Source organism: Phodopus roborovskii, unplaced genomic scaffold, assembly GCF_943737965.1.
Source record: "Phodopus roborovskii unplaced genomic scaffold, PHOROB, whole genome shotgun sequence".
In the NCBI taxonomy this organism is placed as follows: Eukaryota; Metazoa; Chordata; class Mammalia; order Rodentia; family Cricetidae; genus Phodopus; species Phodopus roborovskii.
Genome location: NW_026126540.1, coordinates 35,120,314 through 35,142,473, shown reverse-complemented (window position 1 = coordinate 35,142,473; position 22,160 = coordinate 35,120,314). Strand labels below are relative to the sequence as shown.

Sequence of the window (22,160 nt, the reverse complement as noted above, 5' to 3'; positions counted from 1 at the left end):
TTTGGTGCAATCCTAATAAAACCTCAATATGAATGGCATTGCAGGTAAAAATAATAGCAAAGAAAACAGTTGTGGAAAAAAAATGTAAACGAACTTGCTGGACCAGCTATCAAGATATATTTGAAGGCTACTGTAATTTAAAAATATAGTGCTGCCCCAGGGAAAGCTAAATTGACTTTTGATGCCTATCAGATGTTTAATTAGATATTTGATTTATAACAGAGAACTTCAGAGCACTTTGAAAGGACAGATTTTTCACTGGATGAAGCTGAGTTGGCTGGATTGTCACATAAGAGAAAAAAAGAAGTTGGATACTTTTTCTTTTTGTTTTAGTTATTTTATTTGTGTGTGTGTGTGTGTGTGTGTGTGTGTGTGTGTGTGTGTGTGTGTGTGTGTGTAGGGGTCAGTGGTGAGACAGTTTCTCTGTGTGGTCCTGGTTGTCTTGGAGCTACTCACTATGTAGATCAGGCTGGCCTAGAACTCAGAGAGCTGCCTGCTTCTGCCTCGAAAGTGCTGAGATTAAAAGAGTTTTCTGCCACTGTCCAACTGTTTCTTTCTATGTAGTTTTGTCAGGCTTGGAACTCACTATGTAGACCAGGCTGGCCATAAACTCAGAGGGACCTGCCTGCCTCTCCCTCCTGAGTGCTGGGATCAGACATGTGATACCTGGATCTTTTTTTAATCATGTGCAAAAATCAATATAAAGGGCAGGGAGATGGTTCATGAGATAAAGGCACTTGTTACTCAAAGCTCATGACCCAAATTCAGTCCCTAGTATCCATATAAAGGTGAAGGAAGAAAACCCATCCCACAAGGATGTCCTCTGACTGCATGTACACTTACATATAATAATTAATGGTTGGTTAAGAGCACCAAGTGCTCCTTCCAGAGGATCTGGGTTCAATTGCCAGCACCCACAAGGTGGCTTACAATGAATGAATGGTCTCGGACTCCAATCTTGATGATTTGATGCCCTCTTCTGTCCTCTGTGGGCACTGCCTGCATATGGTTCACTGACATACATGCTGCAAAGCATCCATATACATAAAAATGTATAAATTAGAGAAATTTTTTGGTTTTCCTGACAGGTTCTCTCTCTCTCTCTCTCTCTCTCTCTCTCTCTCTCTCTCTGTGTGTGTGTGTGTGTGTGTGTGCGTGCACACACACACACAATCCTGGCTATCCTAGAACTAGCTCTGAAGACTAGGCTGGCCTGGAACTCACAGAGATCTGCCTGCCTCTGCCTCCTAAGTAAAATTTAAAATTTAAATAAATTCCAGACCAAAAATTCATGTGCTCAACTATAAATATTTTGGAAGAGAATTATCAGAGAATATTTTTTTCACTTTGGAGTAGAAATAGATGATTTTATATATATAAAGATCCATTAACCATGCCAGATGTTGGTGGAGCATGCCTTTAGTCCCAGCACTCTGGAGGCAGAGGCAGGTGGATCTCTGTTAGGTTTGAGGCCAGCCTGGTCTACATAGCTAGTTCCAGGACAGGCTCCAAAGCAATACAGAGAAACCCTGTCTTGAAAAACCAATAAATAAATAAATAACCATAAAAGAATAAGAAATTTGACTATATTAAAATAAATTTGCCAGGCATGATGGTGTATGCCTGTAACCCAAGCACTCTGGAGACTGAGGCTGGATGGTTGAGGGTATGGATAGCTCAGTAATTAAGAGCACTAGCCGCTCTTGCAGAAGACCCGGGTTTGATCTACAGTATCCACTCTTCAGCTCACGACCTTCTGTGACTCTAGTCTCAGGGGATTCCATGCCCTCTTCCCTCCTTCTCAGGCACTTCGTGCAAGTGGTACACAAGACACATGCTGGCAAAACACTCATACACACTGAAAAACGAAAACAAAAGCAAAAAAATCAGTTCTTCTTCCTTTTCTAGAAGACCCTCGAAGGCCAGAAGAGTGCACTGGAGTCCCCGGACCTGAGTTTCAAGCAGTCCAGTGTCTGTGCTGGGAACTGCCCCTTGCTCCTCTGCAAACGCAGTGTGTACTTTTAACCACCAAGCCATCTCTCCCAAAGTTTCTATTTTGATGAAGTCCAACATCTGTATCATTTTCCTGGCTTCACATTTTGCTTCAGTGATTATAAATAGTAGTAGTTGTTAGCTTTCATGTTCATTCTTGGCTTTACTGGGAAAAAGAAGGGAGAAGAAACTGAAGGAGACAGCCTGCTATAAGTCAAATTCAATAGACAAGCTATGAGGACAGCCAGGAAATTTCAACTCAAAGGGAGGACATGGAAGTGCTGTGTGTGTGCGTGCATGCGCTCAAGCACCACAGCTTGCATATGAAGGTCAGAGGACAGTGACTTGCAGGAGTCTCCTTTTGCCATGTGGGCTCTGGCAATGCAACAGAGGTGGATATGCTTGATGGCAAGGCTGTTATTGCTGAGCCGTCAAACCCTCTCATCCACCCTGTTTTTCTTTTCTTCTTCTCATCTATACAAAGTGTAACTGCATGTGAAGTTGAACTGGGACTTGGGCTGCCCCTGTTTCAACTTCAAGTGCTGGGTTTGCAGGCATGTTGGGGCACACTTGGCTTGCAAGCAGTCTTTGAAAAAGTATAAACACACCACCGTTGCTAATATTTTCAGTCTTATCCACTTTGTAGCTAACACATGGCTGACAGAGCACAAGGTAGCTAGACTCCGCTGTTCCCAACCAGTCTTCACAGCTTTTGCTTCAGAATAATTTCCTTCTAGCCTTCACTTTGTTGATTGCTCAAAAACCACGAACTCAAACCCAAAAACAAAACAAAAAACCCAATCCTTTATCTATTTGCCCCACTTGTTCTTCTGAAGATGAACATTCTCCCAAACCGGGGAAAGCATTTTCCATAGAGACATTTACTGAACTCCAGGCTACAATAGAATCTGGAGGTATCCAGACGACTACAGAGACAGCGAGCGTGCTGTGCTCCGCCGCAGAGGCCGCTGTAGTCGAAGCTAGGCTTGGTTCAGCCCTTCTGCCATTCCTTTCTTCTGTAGCCTTCAGAACAGGTCCTTTTCCAACCACTACAGCAGATCAGCCGCAGTGAGAGGCCTCGTAGGTAGAGCGAACGCCGTTCTATTTTAAGGATCCAGTGCGTCCCCAAGCGGAGGAATAGCGGCGGAACTGCAGAGGAAGCTGGGAAAGGGAGGAAGGGCCGCTTTACGGCACACCATCTGAGGGGGCGGGGCTATCTCATGCCCCGCCCCTTCTGGACTCCATTTCCGCCGCAATCGCATCCCGCGGCTCCGATTGGCTGGTTTCTGAGCGTGAGGACGTTGCGTCGCGGGGCGGGGCAGATGAGCGGTGTCTGTCAGGGCTTCAGCTCTACGCCCCCGACCGCCGCCCCCTCCCCCGTGGTCGCGTCGTGGCCACCTCTCGCTGGCCTTGAGAGGGGACAGGTGACGGCCGGGGCTCCGGGTGGCGGCTCAGCCTCCTGGCATCTCTCCCCAGCCGCTTCTCCGAGCCAGCCGCTGTCCTCGAGCGGGTCCCGGCCGCGGGAAGATGGCGGCCGCGCCCCGCGGCGTCTGGGAGCAGCGGCGCCTGGGCTGTGGGGCGAGACCCTTGGCGCGGCTGCTCGTCCTTGCGCAGGCGCTGCTGCTGCTGCCCGCCGCCTGGGCCGGCCCGTGCCCCGCGCCCTGTGCCTGCCGCCTTCCTCTGCTGGACTGCAGTCGCAGGAAGCTGCCCGCGCCCAGCTGGAGGGCACTGGCAGGCCCGCTGCCCCCCGACACCTCCAGCCTGTGAGTAGAGGGCCCGAGGGCGCGGTCGCCAGCCCGAGTGGAGAAGGGAACTGCCCTGCAGAGATTGTGAACTTTGAGTGTTAGGTTTCCCCGGGCTCGTGGGAGTCTTTGATGTTTAACTTTGGACTCAGGCTCCTGAGCACAGCGGGTTCTGTGGATGTCTGTGGGCCCGGTCCAAGTGCGAAGCCTTCTTTGGGCTGCATCATTTTTGTGTTCCAGTTTGACTGGTCCTTGGGCACGTGATGCAAGCACGCTCTCCCAAAAAACACAGGAGCTCTCTTTTGTCCCCATTTTCCCCATCATTGTATGTTTTAGTTTGAATACTTGACAGGGTGGGAAAACTTTATCGTGCATAAGGAAGGTCATTGCTGACCCCGAATACTTTTGTCATAAGGAAGGTCATTGCTGATCCTGAATATTTTTGTAAGAGCCGTATTCTTTAGCAGTCAACTTAAAAAAGGGAAATATTTTTTTTTCTTCCCAAATCATACTTTGTTTTCGCTACATTACTTTGAGGCAAAGAACATTCCTTCACATTAGCTCTCTTTGTTTATGTATGAGACTCTAATACAGTGGTTGAATGGATTCAGGAGTGTCTAGCTCTGACTTCAAATCCTGACAAACTTGTATTAGCTAGTGGCACCTGGAGAGCTCATTGGTCTGAGTCAGTAGGTATTAAATACAATAGTAGGTATTAAATACTGTAATTATGGGGCTTCCTAGCCACCAACATACAGTTATGTTTCTGCCACTAACTGAGCGACATGCTTATTAATTGTCTTCTAGAATTATCTCTGAAAAAGAGTTATCACTGAAAATACTTTGGGGTGTAATTAAAATGTGAAGAATGGTTGGGTTCTCATTGGAGATAGAATACAGATGGAACATCTGTATTGTAGAGGTTAGTATATATTTGCAGTACGCATTTATGGGTTAGCATACACAGGAAAGAAGCTAATTCGTATATTCATTGAGAAAATTAGCAACTGCTACAGTTAATATAGAACTGGAATATAGTAACATAGCTTCTGTCATTTTATGGAGGTGACAGCTGTAGTGAATTCTGCTTTTATTGACTCAAAACTTAAGATTCTTATTATCTGAATTAAACCTAGCATAGCATCTACCTCATACAAAGAAGCTGTTGGGACTGCTACTTGATTATGATAGACTGAATCTGACATAGATTTAAACACAGTATGATTCAATGTAACTGTAATTGAAGTAAATATGGCCTACTTTTAGAGATCCTTCATTGAGACTTGCTGAGCATGCTTGTTTAGGTTTTTTGTTTGTTTTCTTGTGTTTTGAGGGGAGGTATTGCCAGATAGGCCAGGATGACCTTCAACTGTCTATTCTCCTGCCTTAGTTTACTTAGCGCTGTAGCACCATTCCCAGTATGCGTTCAGAAAATTCAAATATCCTGTAATAAAATTGACATTTTCAGTTGGAGTGAAATGTTTTGGAGAATGGTTCTCTTATTAAATGTAATTGGGGGGGGGCTGGAGAGATGTCTCAGTGGTTAAGAGCACTGGTTGCTCTTCCAGAGGACCTGGGTTCAATTCCCAGCACCCACATGGCAGCTCACAACTGATGGGGGATGTCCTTCTGTATATATGTTTCTCTTATTGGTTGATGAATAAAACACTGGCCAATAGAGGCAGGAAGATAGGTGGGACTAGGAGGTGAAAATTCTGTGAATGGTAGGCAGAGGATACCATATAGACACTGGGAAGACAGGATGTGCCAGGTGTCCTCTGGTAAGATAAGGCCATGTAGAAATACATAGATTAGTAGTTATGGGTTAATAATTAAGATTGAGCTAGCCAATAAGAAGCCCTAGCCATCGGCCTACAGTTTTATAATTAATATAGCATCTGTGTGTTTATTTGGGGCTGAGAAGGGTGACAGGACCTGGCAGGACAAGAAAACTCCAGCAGCACACAACTTCTGTTCCAGGGGATCTGACACACTCACATAGACATACATGCAGGCAAACACCAATGTACATAAAATATGGATAAATAAATCTAGGTTCTTAGTCATGTTAGGCAACTGCTGTATTATATAGCAATACCTCAAGCACAGTGTTTTGTTTTCAAATTTGTTAGGTATGGTTTATGATTCTCTGTCTTAGAAATTCTCTAAAATATTTGGTTTTGCAAAATTGGATTCTCTGGGCACAGAACTTGGTATTGTGTTTCATTTAATTAAGCACACACCCAATACATAGATTAGAGGACCAGGTGAAATTGTAACTTTTTAAAAAAATATTTTATTGCATTTTATTTATTGTTTGTATATATGACCATGTGTGGAGGTCAGAGGATAACTCGTGGAAGTTGGTTCTCTCTTTCTACCATATGTGTCCCAGCTGATCAGACTTTTACCCTCAAGCTTGGTGGCAAATACTTTCATCTTCTGAGCCAGTGGTTCTTACCCTTCCTAATGCTGTGACCCTTTAATACAGTTCCTCATGTTGTGGTGACCCCAACCATAACATTATTTTCATTGCTACTTCATAATTTTGTTACTGTTGTGAATCGTAATGTAAATATCCATGTTTTCTGATGTTCTTACGTGAACCTTGACAAAGGGTGTTCAGCACCCCCAAAATGGTTCGACTTACAGATTGAGAACCGCTGTTCTGAGCCATTTTACCAACATAAAAGTATAGCCCAGGCTAGCCTTGAACTTGTTTGTAGTCCTTCTACCTCTTCTTCGCCACTTCAGCCTATCCTACTTGTGTGGACTACCACAACAGGTTGATGTGGTGCTCCTTTTTCAGAATTCTGTATAGTTGGTGTTGTGGTTTGAATATGAAATATCTCCCACAGGCTTACATGTTGAGAACTGGCATTGTTCCTAATCCCTTTCTTTGTCTGCCTGCTGGCCTGGAACTCTCTCCATAGACCAAATTGGCCTTGAACTCAAAAAGACCCGCCTGTATCTGCCTCCCAAGTGACAAGTCATTACACCTGGAGGGGGTTGTAAGGGTTGTTTGTTTGTTTAATTACATTTATTTATTTAGTGTAAAGGGTGGGCACATGCTGTGGTACATATGTGGAGGTCAGAGACAAGCTATGGAAGACAGTTCTTTTCTTCTTCCATATGGGTCCGAGGTATTGAATTCAGGGTGCCAGATTTGGCAGCAGGCACTTTTACCTGCTGAGTTATCTTACTGGTCCCTCATTCTGTTTTCATTCAATAACTAAGTTGTTTCCACTTGTTCCTTTGGAATAGTTGTGAACAGGTTAATTCTTTACTACATGGAGACCATTAGCTTGTGCTGAATATTCTAGTTAAGTCTTCCCTAGTCTCTATAAACTTGTAAGAGTTTCAACACTGTTCAGAAGTCCAAAGTCTCAACTGGGCAGTAGTTGCACATGTTTTTAATCCCAGCACTAAGGGTGCAGAAGCTGGTAGATCTCTAAGTTCAAGGCCAGCCTGGTCTATAGATTGAGTTCTAGGACAGCCAGGGTGACACAGAGAAACCCTGTCTTGGAAAACAAAAACACAGCTGGGCATTGGTGGTGCACACCTTTTCCCAGTATGCAGGAGGCAGAGGCAGGCAGATCTCTGTGAGTTTGAAGCCAACCTGGTCTAGAGAGTGAGTTCCAGGACAGGCTCCAAAGCAATATAGAGAAATCCTGTTTTGAAAAGCAAACAAAAAAACCAAAAGCAAAAAAAAAAAAAAATCATAACAAACAAAAGCTCGAAGTCTCATCTAAGACCAAGGAAGTCTTAATTGGGAGCCTCTTGTAAAATCAGAAAGCAAAGTTCTTATAGTGGTACATTATTTGTGATTTATTAAAGCTTTACTGAAGATTCAGAAAAGCAAAGTCAACCTCTAGCTATAGAGATTAGGTATGATACATACCTTTAATTCTAGCAGCCAGAAGCTAGAAGATGGTGGTACACATCTTTAATCCTAGGACTCAGAATTAAGAAGTAGATGGATCTCTCTAAGTCCAAGGCCACTCAGATCTACACAAGATTGAATTACTCTAAAAGAAAATTATAGCTCACACCTTTAAAACCAGCACTAGAGGGGTGGGTATAAGAGACAGGATCAAGTAGTCAGTATGAGGCATTCATTCTCCAGCCATGCTGAAGAGAGGTTACAGTCTGAAGTTTAGAGAGAACTTGTGGATACAGGATCAACCCATTCAGCCTGAGGTAAAGGCAAGAAGCTAGTAGCCAGCTGCTTTGCTTTTCTGATATTCAGCTTGAAGTTTGAACCTCAGTATCAGTCTCCAGGTCATTTATTTTTCATGTGACAGGTTCCTACTTCTAATGTATAATGGTATAAACATTATTTCTAAAGAGTAAATGGATTCATAACAAAAAAGTTCAGACCAAAAGAAAACTGAAACTTGGCAGAGCAGACGCCAGATCCTGCAGCTCTGTGTCTGGTGTCTAGGGCTCTGATAGCACCTTCAGTTCTCCAATGGGTTTGGGCAGCACCATCTTTCCAGATATTTTGCAGTAGTGATATGTGGTTTTTCTATTGGGCCTACTTCACTTGGTGCCTTCAGTTTTCCTTGTTGAACTTAACACATTTCTGGCATTGCCAGTATCCTAGGTTCTCTATTGTACCTTTGGTATCCTCTCCACAGATGCATGTACAGCCTATTTAGGGCATTTGATACTGCTATAGTTTTCCTGGCTTGGCTTTCTGGAATCTTGGCTCAAGCCTCCAAGATTTCCCACTCTTGCATTCTGTGTGCTTGCAAAACTAGTGCCATGTAGACAATAAATACTATGTTGGAGATGCCCAGCTACCTAATCTTATTGGACCACAGCTATGGGGGCTATTGAGTGCTTGCCTAGCTGAAAACATTTATTTCCCTGTGAGGCTATTTGTGTGGCTGTATTCTAAGTTCAGGTATTCTCTTTTCAAATGAATTTATATTTTTACAAGTTGGAGCCTTTGATGTATGGTGTCTTCTACTCAAGACATCTTTCTTGTCTCTGTGGGAAGTGTGCAGTTTTTCCTTAATGGTGCCAGTCTCAACAAAATGTAGCTGATTTGTCCATACTCACTACTTTAAGCAGGTTCATGTTCTTTTCCCAACTCAACTGTTCATTTCTCATATCTTTTCCACTTTCTGATTTGGAATCTTACTATAAACTTTATTAAGCATACTGAATAGTAACCCTGCCACAGTCTGAATGTATGTTTTCTTGAAATTCCTTCCATCAAACATAGTCAATTATTTTGAATTGAACCTTACCAAAAATTTCAAAACATAGAATACAGCCATGTTCTTTGTCAGAGTGTAATGTGAATGGCCTCTAGTCTAATTCCCTATGGAGTCCTTGTTTTCTGAAGTCTCAAGAACATAACCTCTACTGTTTATGCGCTTATCAGCATTTTGGTATCAGTGTGTGGCTCACTAACTTCTGCCTCTTAACATTCTAGAGCTTCTCTAACCCATAGCTCAAAATTATTCTTCTTTCCTCTTGCAAACCAGTTCTAAGACCCACAAAACAAGATGATCAGCATATTGCATCAGTAGCTCCACTTCTCTTTTGTTTGTTTTCGAGATAGGGTATCTTTGTGTAGCCCTGGATGTCCTGGAAATTACTCTGTAGGCTGGGCTGGCCTCAAACTCACAGAGGTCTACCTGCCTCTGCTTCCCTAGTGCTGTTTTATCTGTGTAGCCCTGACTGTCCTGGAACCAGGCTGGCCTGGAACTCACAGAAGTCTGCCTGCCTCTGCCTCTGGGATTAAAGGTGTGCAATATTACTGCCTGACTAATGCTGTTGATTCTTGAAAACAAAAAAGATCATTGACACATAAGTGGATATACCTGACTGAGCAGAAGAAAATTCCTGTATCTTTGTGGCTGCAGGGAATTTTTTTGTAGTTGACTTGCAGAATTTGTTACTTGTGTGAGCATTCTGTAAATAATTTATACCCTCAGAGCACTGCACAACCACAGTAATGGCACCTCAGACTCTGGGTGATATTAAGCACTTTAATAATTCATTGCTTATTGCATCTGTTTCCCTGTAGCATAAGTGGGAGGGGAATCTATAACTTGGAGTGATAAAGCCTTCATTGAGATCAGTTATCTATTAATACTCATATTGTAGTGTTAGAAAATACAGGAAAGTTACTGATTGCTAAGTACATTTTGGAGATAGTTGAAGGGACTAGTTGGGACTTTCATTTTAATCACAGCAGTGCTGGTGATGTCTTACCGAACTCTAAATCTTCCTGGTAGTTAATTTATCATTATGTGTATGTAATGTATTCATGTCATGTTTGCGTATGTGTGGGCATATGTATCTGTGCAGGTATGGGGTGCACATGTGTGCACATGAGTGAGGAGGCTCAAGGTTGGTGTTGGGAGTGTTTCTTTGAGCAGGGGTCCCTCAACTAAACCTAGAGCTCATTGAACCTATTAGTCTATCTAGCCAGGTTGTTCTTGGGATCCTGTTTTTGCCTTCTAAGTGCTGGAATTATAGGTGGGCTTCCAGGTCCACATGGTATTTGTATGGGTATAGGGGATTTAAACCTGGTCTTTATCCATGGGTGTCACTTAGCATTAATACAGACAGTCCTTGATCAAATAAATTTTTTTTCTTCTGGTTTTTGGAGACAGTGTTTCCCTGTGTAGCCCTGGCTATCTTAGAATTTTTTCTGTAAACCAGGTTGGCCTTGAACTCAGATCTGCCTGTTTTTCTTTCCCAAGTGCTTAGTTTAAAGGTGTGTGCCACCACTGTCCAGCCCAAATAATTTCTATTAAATAAAATATTTTAAAAGATCGTTCTATGGGGCTGGAGAGATGGCTCAGTGGTTAAGAGCACTGGCTGTTTTTCCAGAGGACTTGTGTTCAATTCCCAGCACCCACATGGCAGCTCGTAACTTTCTAACTCCAGTTATAGGGAATCAGACACCATCACACAGACATATGTGCAGACAAAACACCAGTGCATACAAAATGAAAATAAATCATTAAAAAAAAAGATCTATGTCAGTACCATTAATTAAAAAACAATGACAATGCTTAGTTTTGTCACAGTGTAAATTAAACTCTTAAATGAAAGTGGCCAAAATTACAGATGAACAGGCATGAATCTGAGAACCAATTGTTGTGTTGTGATAGAGGCATCATTCAAACCTGCATGCACCTGCCAGCTGCCCGTGGCAGCACAGTGAGATAAACTGATCTGTAGTATTTCTCCAGTGTGTCCCTCTTACTAGCCCTAATGTAACATAAGTAGGTTTCTTGGTCAAACAGCTTGTGTGGGCTAGATTCCACTTTAACATTGTAAAGACTATAGGAACCATCCAGGTAAATTTGTAAAAAGCTGTTTAAAAGTTTAAACTCATGGTGAACTTCAGTGAAATTTCTACACTAATAAACTACTTGCTAGAGATGGGATGAAATTTGAATTAATAGCTTCTCTACTTTTAGTTGTGTGACTTTTGGATTGATAATCTATTAGTTTGTATGCTTGTTTTATATATCAGCAAAGTGAGGATTGTAAATATGTTTGCCTTGTAGCTATGTGCTAATTTAACTAGTAGTATGAAGAAGACTGTCTGCCACTTAATAAATATTAAGCCAGAACTGTCACCATTGTCAACATAATTTGAATGAGATTTATTACCTTCTCCAGAAGCACCTTTTAGGAAGAACAGATTCACTGAAGGATGTGATCAGTTTTTTTTTTTTTTTTTTTTTTTTTTTTGAGACTGGGTTTTGCTGAGATTACAGACAACTCAGCACCATGCCCTAAATTCACATTTAGGGAATTCAGAAGTTAAGAACACACTACTCTTGAAGCCAGGTTAGCCTTGCACTCCAGAGTTAGCCTTTGTGTATCACCACTGCATACACAGCTTAATTCCAGTTTTAGTATAGAAACTCTCATTTTGACTTGACATCTACCTTCAGATTTGTTTACAGCTGATCTGGTACTATATAATCACTACAAGAGATAAACTTGTAGTTAAGTGAAGAAAGCAAGGAACAAAATGTGTGCATTATCATTTATGTAAGAATTGGTAGGTGAATGCATAAAACATTTGGAGGACTGCAATCACACAGTAGTTTCATTTGTTGCTATAGGAAAAAGACAAATTGTTAGGAAGCTGGAGACAGGGATGGAAGACTTTCTGTCCTTTTATAGTTTGATTTTGTTTGTTTGTTTGGGAGGGTCTCAGTTTCTCACTAAGTAACAGATCTGTCTACTTCTCCAACCTGTTTGTTTTTGAGGCAGAATTTTGCTATATAGTCCAGTTTGGACTGTAGCTTATGTTCCCCCTATCTCAGCCTTCCAAGAGCTGGGATTATAGGTATGGACCACCATAGTTGTGTTTTGCTTTTTTATGGTTGAATCATATTAATACATTCTAAATTACTAAAAAAAGTTAAAAGTGGGAAAGTATTAGATCTGTTTTGAAATTTGGACAGACTTCTTCATTAAGCGTTTCTTTTGGTAATAGTAAAATTCAGTTGACTTTTGGGGGTGGGCCAGACATGGTCTTGTTATGTAATCCTAGCTGCCCTAGAGTTTACTTGACACCAGGCAAACCTCAAATTGGATGATCCTCATGCCTCTCCCTTCTTAGTGCTGAGATTACAGACAACTCAGCACCATGCCCTAAATTCACATTTAGGGAGTTCAGAAGTTAAGAACACACTACTTTTGAAGAGGGGATCTTGCAGAGTGCCTATAACCCTATCTTCAGGGGAATCTGACGCCTTTGGCTTCCATGGGCACCCTCCCATGCACATACCCACATGTGAACATAACTGAAAACAAAAAGAAATCTTTTGTTTCTTTGGTTTTGTTTACTATCTACTTACCTACCTATCGACAGGGTCTTACTATATAGCTCCGGTTGGCCTGGAACTTTTAATAGGTAGACCAGACTGTTCTAAATCTTCTGCCTTTGCCTGAGTGGTCTTCCTCCTTTGTCTCCTGAGTACTGGGGTTAAGAGCATGTGCTACCACACCTGCCTAAAATAAATCTTTAAAAATTTTACCTATAGTAGGACTTCCAGTGTTCCCATTTTATTTTTGTTTGTGAGCCTGGCCTTTAACGTCTGAGCCATCTGTCCAGCCCCCAGTATTCCCATTTTAGTTTTGTACTTCCTCCCTTCCTTGGGCACCTAGGTCTTGGTTCCTCTACCATTGATGTATCTACGTAGCCCCTGTTTTGTTTTATTTTTGTATGAGGTCCAGTTTCTACCACTAAGCTGTTTGCCTTCTTTCAGGGATTTGAGTCATAATCGGTTGTCTATCTGGAACATCAGCTTGGAATCACAAACATTACAAGAAGTGTAAGTTACTTTTATTTATTCAGTATTAAAGTCTTTGAAATAATTATGAATTTGAGTATTTTTGGGGTGTGTGTGTATGTATGTATGTACGTACATATGTACATACTTGTCTGTTGTATTTACTTGTGGAGTCCAGAGATGAACATTGTCATCCTGAATTGTTTGTCTACCTTATTTATTTAAAATAATGTTTTTATTTATCCTTTGAGAAGTTCGTATTTTTTTTTAAAGATTTTATTATGTATACAATATTCTGCCTCCATATATATCTGCACACCAGAAGAGAGCACCAGATTTCATTATAGATGGCTGTGAGCCATCATGTGGTTTCTGGGAATGGAACTCAGGACCTCTGGAAGAGCAAACAGTGGTCTTAACCTCTGAGCCATCTCTCCAGCCTGAAGTTTGTATATTTTGACCATATTCTTTTCTCTTCCCCCAGATCCTCCTAGATTTTCCCAGATCCTCACACATCTTCATAGTCTATCTATATATTTATCTTGTTTTTGATTTTGTTTTTCTTTTGAGACAGGGCTTCTCTGTATAGCCCTGGCTGTTCTGGAATCCACTCTGTAGCCTAGCCCAGGCTGGCATTGAACTCAGCGATCTGCCTCTGCCTCCTAAGTGTTGCCTGGAGTTTTTTGTTTTTGTTTTTATGTTTTTGAAACAGTGCCTCACGGTAGCACTGGCTAGCCTGGAACTCACTTTGTAGATCAGACCTTGAACTCATAAAATCTACTTGCCTCTGCCACCAAGCTTTTTCTCTCTCTTAAAAAAAAAAAAAAAAAAAAAAAAAAAAAAAAACCTAAACAAACAAGTAAAATCCCTAAACAAACATGGAGTCTAATTTGTGTTGGCAAGCTATTCCTGAACATGTAGCCTTCCCTGCTTGTGGTTGATATCCTCAGTATGACTTCATTGAAGAAAACCGATTCCCTCTCCCAGCAGTTACCAATTGTAAATGACTTTTTGTCTTGGAGTTGGATTTTGTGTTCACTTCCCCTTGGGGTTTTGTCTGGCTGAGCTTGTGCAGGTCTTGCACATACCATTGCATTCTCTGTGAGTTCATGTGTACATTTGCCCTGTTGTGTCTAAGGAGCTGTCCTTGAAGTTGTTCCTTACCTCTGGCTCTTAGGATCTTTCTATCCCCTCTTTCTCATACATCCCTGAACCTTGATGGGGGTGATATGATACAGATATCCTGTTTAGGGTTGAGCATTGCTCAATTAATTACTCTCTACTTCACAGAGAAGCTTCTCTGATAAGGGTTCAGAGATACATTGATCTTAAGCAACCTTAAGAGTTGCTTAATTCATTTAGCAGAATAATATTAGTAGATTTCCCCCTAGGGCCTATGACCATCTAGCCTCAGGTTCTTGGTCTCATTCTACCTTAGTTTTTGAGGCAGCATCTTTCAACCTGGCCCTCACTGATTCAGCTAGATTGGCTGGTCATTCACTACTAGGGATCTGCCTAGTTCTACTTTTCCTATCTCAGTAGTAGGTGTACAGATATGTACTACTCTATTTAGCTTTACTTTGGTGCTAGGGATCTAAACTTGATCATGTTTGCTTAGCAAACACTTTACTGCCTGGACCATTTCTTCAAACTGAATTTGGGAATATTTACTCTAGAGATGCTATGAGAAGAATTGAAGGGCTGGAGAGATGGCTCAGTGTTTAAGAGCACCTGCTGCTCTTCTAGAGGACTTGAGTTCCATTCCCAACAACCATGTGAGATAGTTCATAGCTAGCTACCCTACTGTCCTACCACTGAGCTACATCCCACTCTCCTTTTTAAACATTTTGAAAATTAAAATGTAATTGCATTACTTCTTAATCCCCTTTAAAAAAGAGTTTTCATTATTTTATGTGTATGGGATTTTGCCTGCATGTGTGTTTGTGTACTACATGCATGCAGGGTCCACAGAGGCCAGAATAGGAAGTCAGATACCCTGGAACTGGAGATCGAGACAGTTGTGAGTTGCTGTATGGGTGTTGGGAATCAAACCTGGATCTTGGAAGAGCACCCAGTGCTATGAACAATGGAACCATCTCTTCAGCCCCTCAACCCTTTCTAAAAAGATGGAATTTTTCTGTGTAGCTTAGACTGGTCTAGAATGTTCTGTGTAGGCTGGCCTTGGAGTTGTGCATCCTCCCACATCTGTCTCCTACAGTCTGAGGTTGCTGGCATGTATCATCATATCTGGCACAAGCCTTTATAATACTGACTTTTGTTGCTATTGCTTTTTGAGAAAGGGTCTTTCCATTATAGTCCAGGCTGGTTTTGAACTTCTTCCTGTTCCTCTCAAGTAATAGAATTAAGGTGTGCTAAAACCACATCTAGCATTTAATACTGATGCTAATGGTAGATACTATGAAGAAACACATTAAAACTCCTGATTTCTCAGAGCTGGTGAGATGGCTCAGCTGTTAAGCACACATATTGCTATTGTAGAGGACCTGAGTTTGGTTCCCATCATTCATATTTGGATGGCTTGCCTGTAACTCAAGCTTCAGGGGACCAAAGGCACTGCACTTAATGTGTATAACCCTCCTCTTCTCACATAATTAGAAATAATACTCTTACAAAAGAGAAAATTCTAATTTCTTAAAAACCACAGTTTTATTAGTCTAATTTATTCTGTATTATAGGGCTTTTCAAATTTTGGCACACTAGGATATGAGCCAAAAACCAGAATTTAGGAGGTAATTTCCACCATTAAACTTTCAAAACTGTTTTCTCTTCTGTTTAGGAAAATGAATTACAATGAGCTAACAGAGATCCCATATTTTGGAGAACCAACACTTAATATTACTCTGCTTTCATTGTAAGTTAAGATTTCAGATCTTGTATTTAATTATGAATCTCGTGTGTGTGTGTGTGTGTGTGTGTGTGTGTGTGTGTGTGTGTGTGTGCGCGTGCGTGCGTGCGTGCGCGTGCGTGCGTGCGTGCGTGTGTGTGTGTGTCTAGAAATCTCTGTTTTGGAGAACCAATAGCTGCTGTCACTCTGCTTTCACTGTAATATAACAATTCTGTTGCATTTTTTTCAAGTACCTATAATGTTTATCCTAATTAGTTAGATCCTTGTGGCAATAACCTGAGTATAATCCTTGTTTTGTAGAGTCCATAATTTAATACCAGAAATAAATGCAGAAGCATTGCAGCTTTACTCTGCTCTCGAGAGTTTAGACCTCAGTTCGAATATAATATCAGAAATCAAGACATCTTCATTTCCTCAGATGTCGCTGAAATACCTGTAAGTAAAATAGAGACCCAGATTTACTGAATTAATTGGAAGAATAGTTTATTGAGTGAACTGCAAGGGAGCAGTAACTGGTATACTGCCTGCTTTCTGGATTTACTTTAAAGTGCATTTCTGTCATTTATTGGTTAACCACATTCCCTCAGATGTCTGTTGTTTATTTAATTTTGATATCCATGTGTAAAACAAGCTTAGTTTGGGGCTTTTGGAGTTATTTATTCTTCTACTTCACCCGAAAAGAAAGTACTTTCTTGCCAGGAAAAAAAAATTGCTAGACGTTGAGAGTGAAGTCCGAGTTGTTTGTTATTGTGCATAGATTGATGTAATACACATATCCTACAGTGACATTGTGGAGGTCAGAGGACAACTTTGTGGAATTGTTTTTTTCTTCCATATCTGTCTGTCTGTCTGTCTCTCATTTTTTTTTTTTTTTTTTGGAGACAGGGTTTCTCTGGGTAGTCCTTGCTGTTCTGGAACTCACTCTGTGAACCAGGCTGGCCTTGAACTCAGAGATCTTCCCTCCTCTGCTTCCCTAGTGCTGGGATTAAAGACATGTATCACTAGTGCTCAGTGTGTTCCAGGGATGGATTTCAGGTTTTATGCTTGTTTGGCAGGTGTTCCCTAGGCCATCCTATCAACCCGAGATTTAGTTTGAGAGTTTTTATTTTGGTACTGGGAATCTTGGTGCTTGGCAGTTGCTGTCCTATGAGCCACACCTCCAGTCCTAACCAGCATATTTGTAAAAAAGTAAATAGGAATGATTTGTTACTATTTGTTAAACAGTAGCTTGCCCTGTATAATGATGGTAATAGCATGCATGCCAGTTTCTAAAACATATTCATGCACCCTACTTCGTAACATCCTAAATGAAGTAGAACCAGTACTGTCACCCCCACAGTCCTCCCCCCTTTGTTTTGAGATAGGGTTTCACTATGTATTCCTGGGTGGCCTGGAACTTACCATGTAGACCAGGATGGCCTCAAACTCATAGACCTATCTGCCTCTGTCTTACAAGTGCTGGGATTAAGGGTGTGCACCACCACGTCCCATCTTCTCCTTATTTTTCAGTGCTAGATTCAAACCCCCAGGACCTTGCCATATGCATTCCATCACTGAGCTAAATTTTGTAGATGAAGGGAGAAAGTAATTAAATGATTTATGAACTAAAATAGCAGTTAAGGAGTTGAGAAGATTGCTCAGTGGGTACAAGAGCTTGCTTCTGCAAGCACAAGGACCTGAGTTTAAATCCCAAACACCTGTATGAAAATAGGGGCATGGCTGTGTGTGCCTGTAATCCCAGCATTGAGGATAGTGAGAGGCAGATCCCAAGAGTTCAATGGCCAGCCAGCCTAGCCAAAATGATGGTTCCATGAGAGACCCTGTCTTGAGGTAATAAGTCAGAGAATAATAGAGGTTGTTCTCTTCCCCCATTCTGCTCTGGCTTCTACACCCACATAGACACACTGTGCATACCACCTGGATAACACATAGACATGCACACACACACACACACACACACACACACACACACACACACAATATCAGTTAAGATTCTTTTTGGATTCATAAGCATGATGATTGGGTATTCATGCCTTTGCATGATATGTGCCTCTCATGACCTTGTTGCAACCTTGGCTTATGACTTTTGTCTGACATGAAAAAAAAAGTAGCCTGATTTGGATTAATGATATGTCAAAATGTGTATAGTTAAGTGATGGGATTGGAATCAGAGTTGCAGACCTTGTTAGTTATCACTGTTTCTTTTCTTTTGCTGCTACCTTGTCATTTTAGGAATTTAAGTAATAATAGGATAACTACATTGGAGGCCGGTTGCTTTGACAACTTATCAGGTTCTTTATTGGTGGTAAAATTAAACCGGAACCGAATTAGCATGATTCCACCTAAAGTCTTCAAGCTGCCTCATCTCCAATTCTTGTGAGTAACAAAATTGATGGATTATAAGAGACAAGTTTTCCTTTACACAAGTTTTTCTTTTTTAAATTATTGTAAGAGTAACTCAGCCAATTTTCTAACTGTAATTTTTTTTTTTTTTTGGTTAAAGGGAACTAAAAAGAAACAGGATTAAAATCATAGAAGGTCTTACATTCCAAGGACTTGATTCCTTACGCTCATTGAAAATGCAACGAAATGGAATTAGCAAACTCAAAGATGGAGCATTTTTTGGGTTGAATAATATGGAAGAATTGTAAGTACCAGGATGGGGAGAGTTGGGAGGAATCGTTCTGGGCTTTTAATGCCAAATAACTAGAGTGGTTGCTTAAATAACAGAGGTACTTGGTCTTTCTGATGTGTGGTAAAATGGAAACAACATCCACTTTCTTCTCCCTTTCTCCTCCCATCCAAGATTGAACCCAGGGCCTGACACATACTACGCCCCTTGCTTTCATACAGACTCTTAAGGTTTTGGTTTTCTTTTTTCTTTGTTAACTGATATTTTTGTTATCATTCTTAAGCTTTTCAATATAAAAATAAATTATGTTGTTTTGACCAAAATTACCAGAATTTATCTGAACCAGGAATCCTGTACCACTTGGTGTGTTGGTTTTATAGATTCTTAGTCCTTTTAGGGCTAGATCTTGAGTTTCTTGGGTCACTAGAGTTAAGCAAAAGTGTCTGTCTGTCAAAACATTTAATGGAGATTTAAAATATTGGTGCTGAATGCCTTGTTTTGAGTTACTCGCTTCTCTCTGATTGTACAGAGAACTGGAACATAACAACCTTACAGGAGTGAATAAGGGGTGGCTGTATGGCTTGCGAATGTTACAGCAACTGTATATGAGCCAGAATGCTATTGAAAGAATCAGCCCTGATGCATGGGAGTTCTGCCAGAGACTATCTGAACTGTAAGTATTGAGTGGTGTTTCATGGGAAGGTATGAGACTAGAGCAGAGTGGAGTAAATTATGCTCATGGTAGTCATGAGATCTAGTGTTCCTGTTTCCTCAGGCTTTGTTAGAACACCAAACTTAGCATGTCAGTGAAGTAAAGTTTGTATTGGGCTAAATACAATAATTTTTGACTTTCAATGTTTCTTGCTTTTTTAGGGATTTGTCCTATAACCAGCTGACCCGCCTTGATGAATCTGCCTTTGTGGGTTTGAGTTTACTGGAGAAATTGAATTTAGGGGACAATAGAGTCACTCATATTGCTGATGGTGTATTTAGGTTTCTTTCCAATCTTCAGACATTGTAAGTTTCTTTTTTCTTTGTTTTTTAAAAATCTGTTTTAGAATGAAACTAAGCAAATGAATGAAAATAAGTAATCAATATGAAAATGGATATATGCTAGTATTTTGTGCTTTTTTTTTTTTTTGTTCTGTATCCCATAAATAAATCTTATAACAGCTTATACTTTAATCTGAGTTAATCTTATAACAGCAAAGCCTCTCCATGCCAGTTGGCAGTGTTAGAATGCATTCATTGTCTTGTTTCCCTGATGGATAGAGTACCAGAACTTCTGGCTTTGTCACATGTATAGCATAGCAGTCTGTTCTCTAGTAGTAGTTTGTGATTTGTGGGTCTTTGGGGGCAGTAATCCATAGATTAAAACTTGAGCACACTAGGCCATTACTTTACCACTGAGCTACATCTTCATGCTTTGCCCCAAAGAAACTAACCTTTTTCATCTGTTTGGTTTTTGGAGACAAGATCTAAATGTGTAACTTAGGTTGGATTTGAACTCTGAGTTCTGCTTTCCAGGTGCAGGGATTATAGGCATGTATTATCATGTCTGGCTAAATTGTGTGTGTGTATAAAGTGGTTGTACATGTGGTGCTGCTGCTGTTATTGATTATTGACCTTGTTCAGTGGAGCACTGTCCTAGCACACATAAGGCCAGTAATCAATAGCAGCACCACTGATGAATTTCATTAAGGTTGCTTTTAGGAGTCTGGTTCAGGTACTAGTGGCCATGAGACTGAAGGAAGTGTCTCTTCCTTCCCCATCAACCATTAACTATGTGTAAATTCTCAGTGAGGTGTGGAGCCTTGTGAGTCCCTTCTCCCTCTATTCCAGTATGTTGATGGGCCTTATATATTTTTTTCTTTATAAAATTTACTTTCTTATGGGCAGAAAGCCTTTACTTTATTGCACTAGTAGCACATCTGTAATACCAAAGTACAAGACAAGAGGTTTGTGTTCTTCAACATAACACTTGTCTACCAGGCACTGTAGAAGAGGGTAAGGAAAAGCCAGGACCTGCTCAGGAGGCCAAGAGTTGGGTGGGGTGGGGTGGGGTGAAGTATGGGACAGCAATAACCCTTCTGACAAATGGTTTCCTATCAGGAAATGGGCTCATCTTATATAGGTAATCACAGCTTCTGGGAGTTTAAGATTGTTATGTTATGTCATGCCTGGAGGACAGTGCTCCACAACATTCTACCCCTTCTTTCTGCCCTTGTATTTTTCCCACTCCCTCTTCCATGATATTCCCTCAACCTTGGTGTGTGTGTGTGTGTTCTCCCATTTACAGCTGAGTATTTTTCCATTTTTAAAGATTTGTTTATTAGAAGCCAGGTGTTGGTGGCATATTCCTTTAATCCCAGCACTTAGGAGGCAGAGGTAGGTGGATCTCTGTGAGGTCGAGGCCAGCCTGGTCTACAGAGCTAGTTCCAGGAGAGGCTCCAAAACCATACAGAGAAACCCTGTCTCAAAAAACAAAACAAAGATTTATTTATTAGGTATAGTGTTTTGCCTGCATGTATGCCTGTATGACAGAAGAGGGCATCAGATCTCATTCTAGATGGTTGTGAGCCACCATGTGGTTGCTGGGAATTTGAACTCAGGACCTCAGGAAGAGCAGCCAGTGCTCTTAACCTCTGAGGCATTTCTTCAGCCACTATGGCTGAGTATTAAATACTCTTGTTTTCTTTACTTTGACCAGTAATGATTTTTGTCATTAATTGCTGGCCCACTCTACAAAGAAGCTTCTCTGATCAAAAATATTCAGCATCACTAATCTATAGTCATAATCAATCATGTAGAAGTCAGATGTTGGGCACATCATGTTCATTAGGAAAATAACAGCAGTTGCTTCTCCACTAGGGCCCACGCCTTCCCTAGCCATGAACTTTTGACCATGTTTATGGAGCAGGCCTCAAATCCAATCACAAAGTGGTTGGATAACAGACTTGTTGATATTAATACCAGTTGGTATATCATGTCTTGCAAGCCTTGCAAGTAGTGTTGCATACAGGGCCCACAGCTGAGTAAGATTGTTGATAACAGTGTTTCCCCAGCACTATGAGGTTAGCCCACAGGAAGGAAGCTTTCAGCTTCATCTAGTTTTATTTCTCTGTTCTGAGACCAAAACATGTGGTACCTGCAGCAGTCGTGTCTTGCCATCTAGTTCTGGTGGGCAACCAACAACAGTAGCGATTGCTTGCATTGTTTTGAGGACCTTTGGGGCCTTTCTGTCTAATAACTTGTGGGAGGTAGCCCACCCTGGTCCTGGGGTTCTCATTTAACAGCATATGACTTATGGTAGCATCTTTATTCTCTCATACATGGTACCGCCATTAAAACTCTGTGATCTTCTTAAATTTTAGTTTTTAAATTAGTTTATCAAATATCAGGTTTTCTTAGGGGTAGAGGTTTTTCCATGTTCATAGCTTTAATTGATTCTTTTCCACCCTTTCCTTTTCCTTCTTTCCTCCTCTTCTCCTACTCCCCTGCTTTCTTTTCCCTGTAAACTTTTCTGTTTTTTTTTTTTTTTTGTTTTGTTTTCCCTGTACTTTGTTTGTATCTCATGGGTTCTATCCCTTCCCCCTAAAAATTATTTTATTCATCAGATCCCACTATAGATGGTTGATCCACCA

The 22,160-nt window shown here is 41.0% G+C and overlaps 1 protein-coding gene and 1 non-coding gene across 3 annotated transcripts in view; both read left to right on the top strand.

The window, feature by feature from the left end:
- The first annotated feature begins 3,296 nt into the window (after positions 1 to 3,296).
- The window catches only part of Lrig2 (leucine rich repeats and immunoglobulin like domains 2), a 42,473-nt gene continuing 23,609 nt past the window's right edge, over positions 3,297 to 22,160 (top strand). For both annotated transcript variants that reach the window (XM_051199308.1, XM_051199307.1), the window contains exons 1-8: positions 3,297 to 3,755; positions 12,995 to 13,060; positions 15,816 to 15,890; positions 16,185 to 16,319; positions 18,117 to 18,260; positions 18,388 to 18,531; positions 19,046 to 19,189; positions 19,390 to 19,533. In XM_051199308.1, coding sequence (XP_051055265.1) covers positions 3,520 to 3,755; positions 12,995 to 13,060; positions 15,816 to 15,890; positions 16,185 to 16,319; positions 18,117 to 18,260; positions 18,388 to 18,531; positions 19,046 to 19,189; positions 19,390 to 19,533 — 1,088 coding nt within the window. In that variant the 5' untranslated portion in view covers positions 3,297 to 3,519. The remainder of the gene's footprint in view (positions 3,756 to 12,994; positions 13,061 to 15,815; positions 15,891 to 16,184; positions 16,320 to 18,116; positions 18,261 to 18,387; positions 18,532 to 19,045; positions 19,190 to 19,389; positions 19,534 to 22,160) is intronic.
- On the top strand, positions 17,876 to 17,980 carry LOC127233172 (small nucleolar RNA U13). The gene has a single exon (XR_007835471.1). It is a non-coding gene; the product is annotated as a small nucleolar RNA U13 (small nucleolar RNA).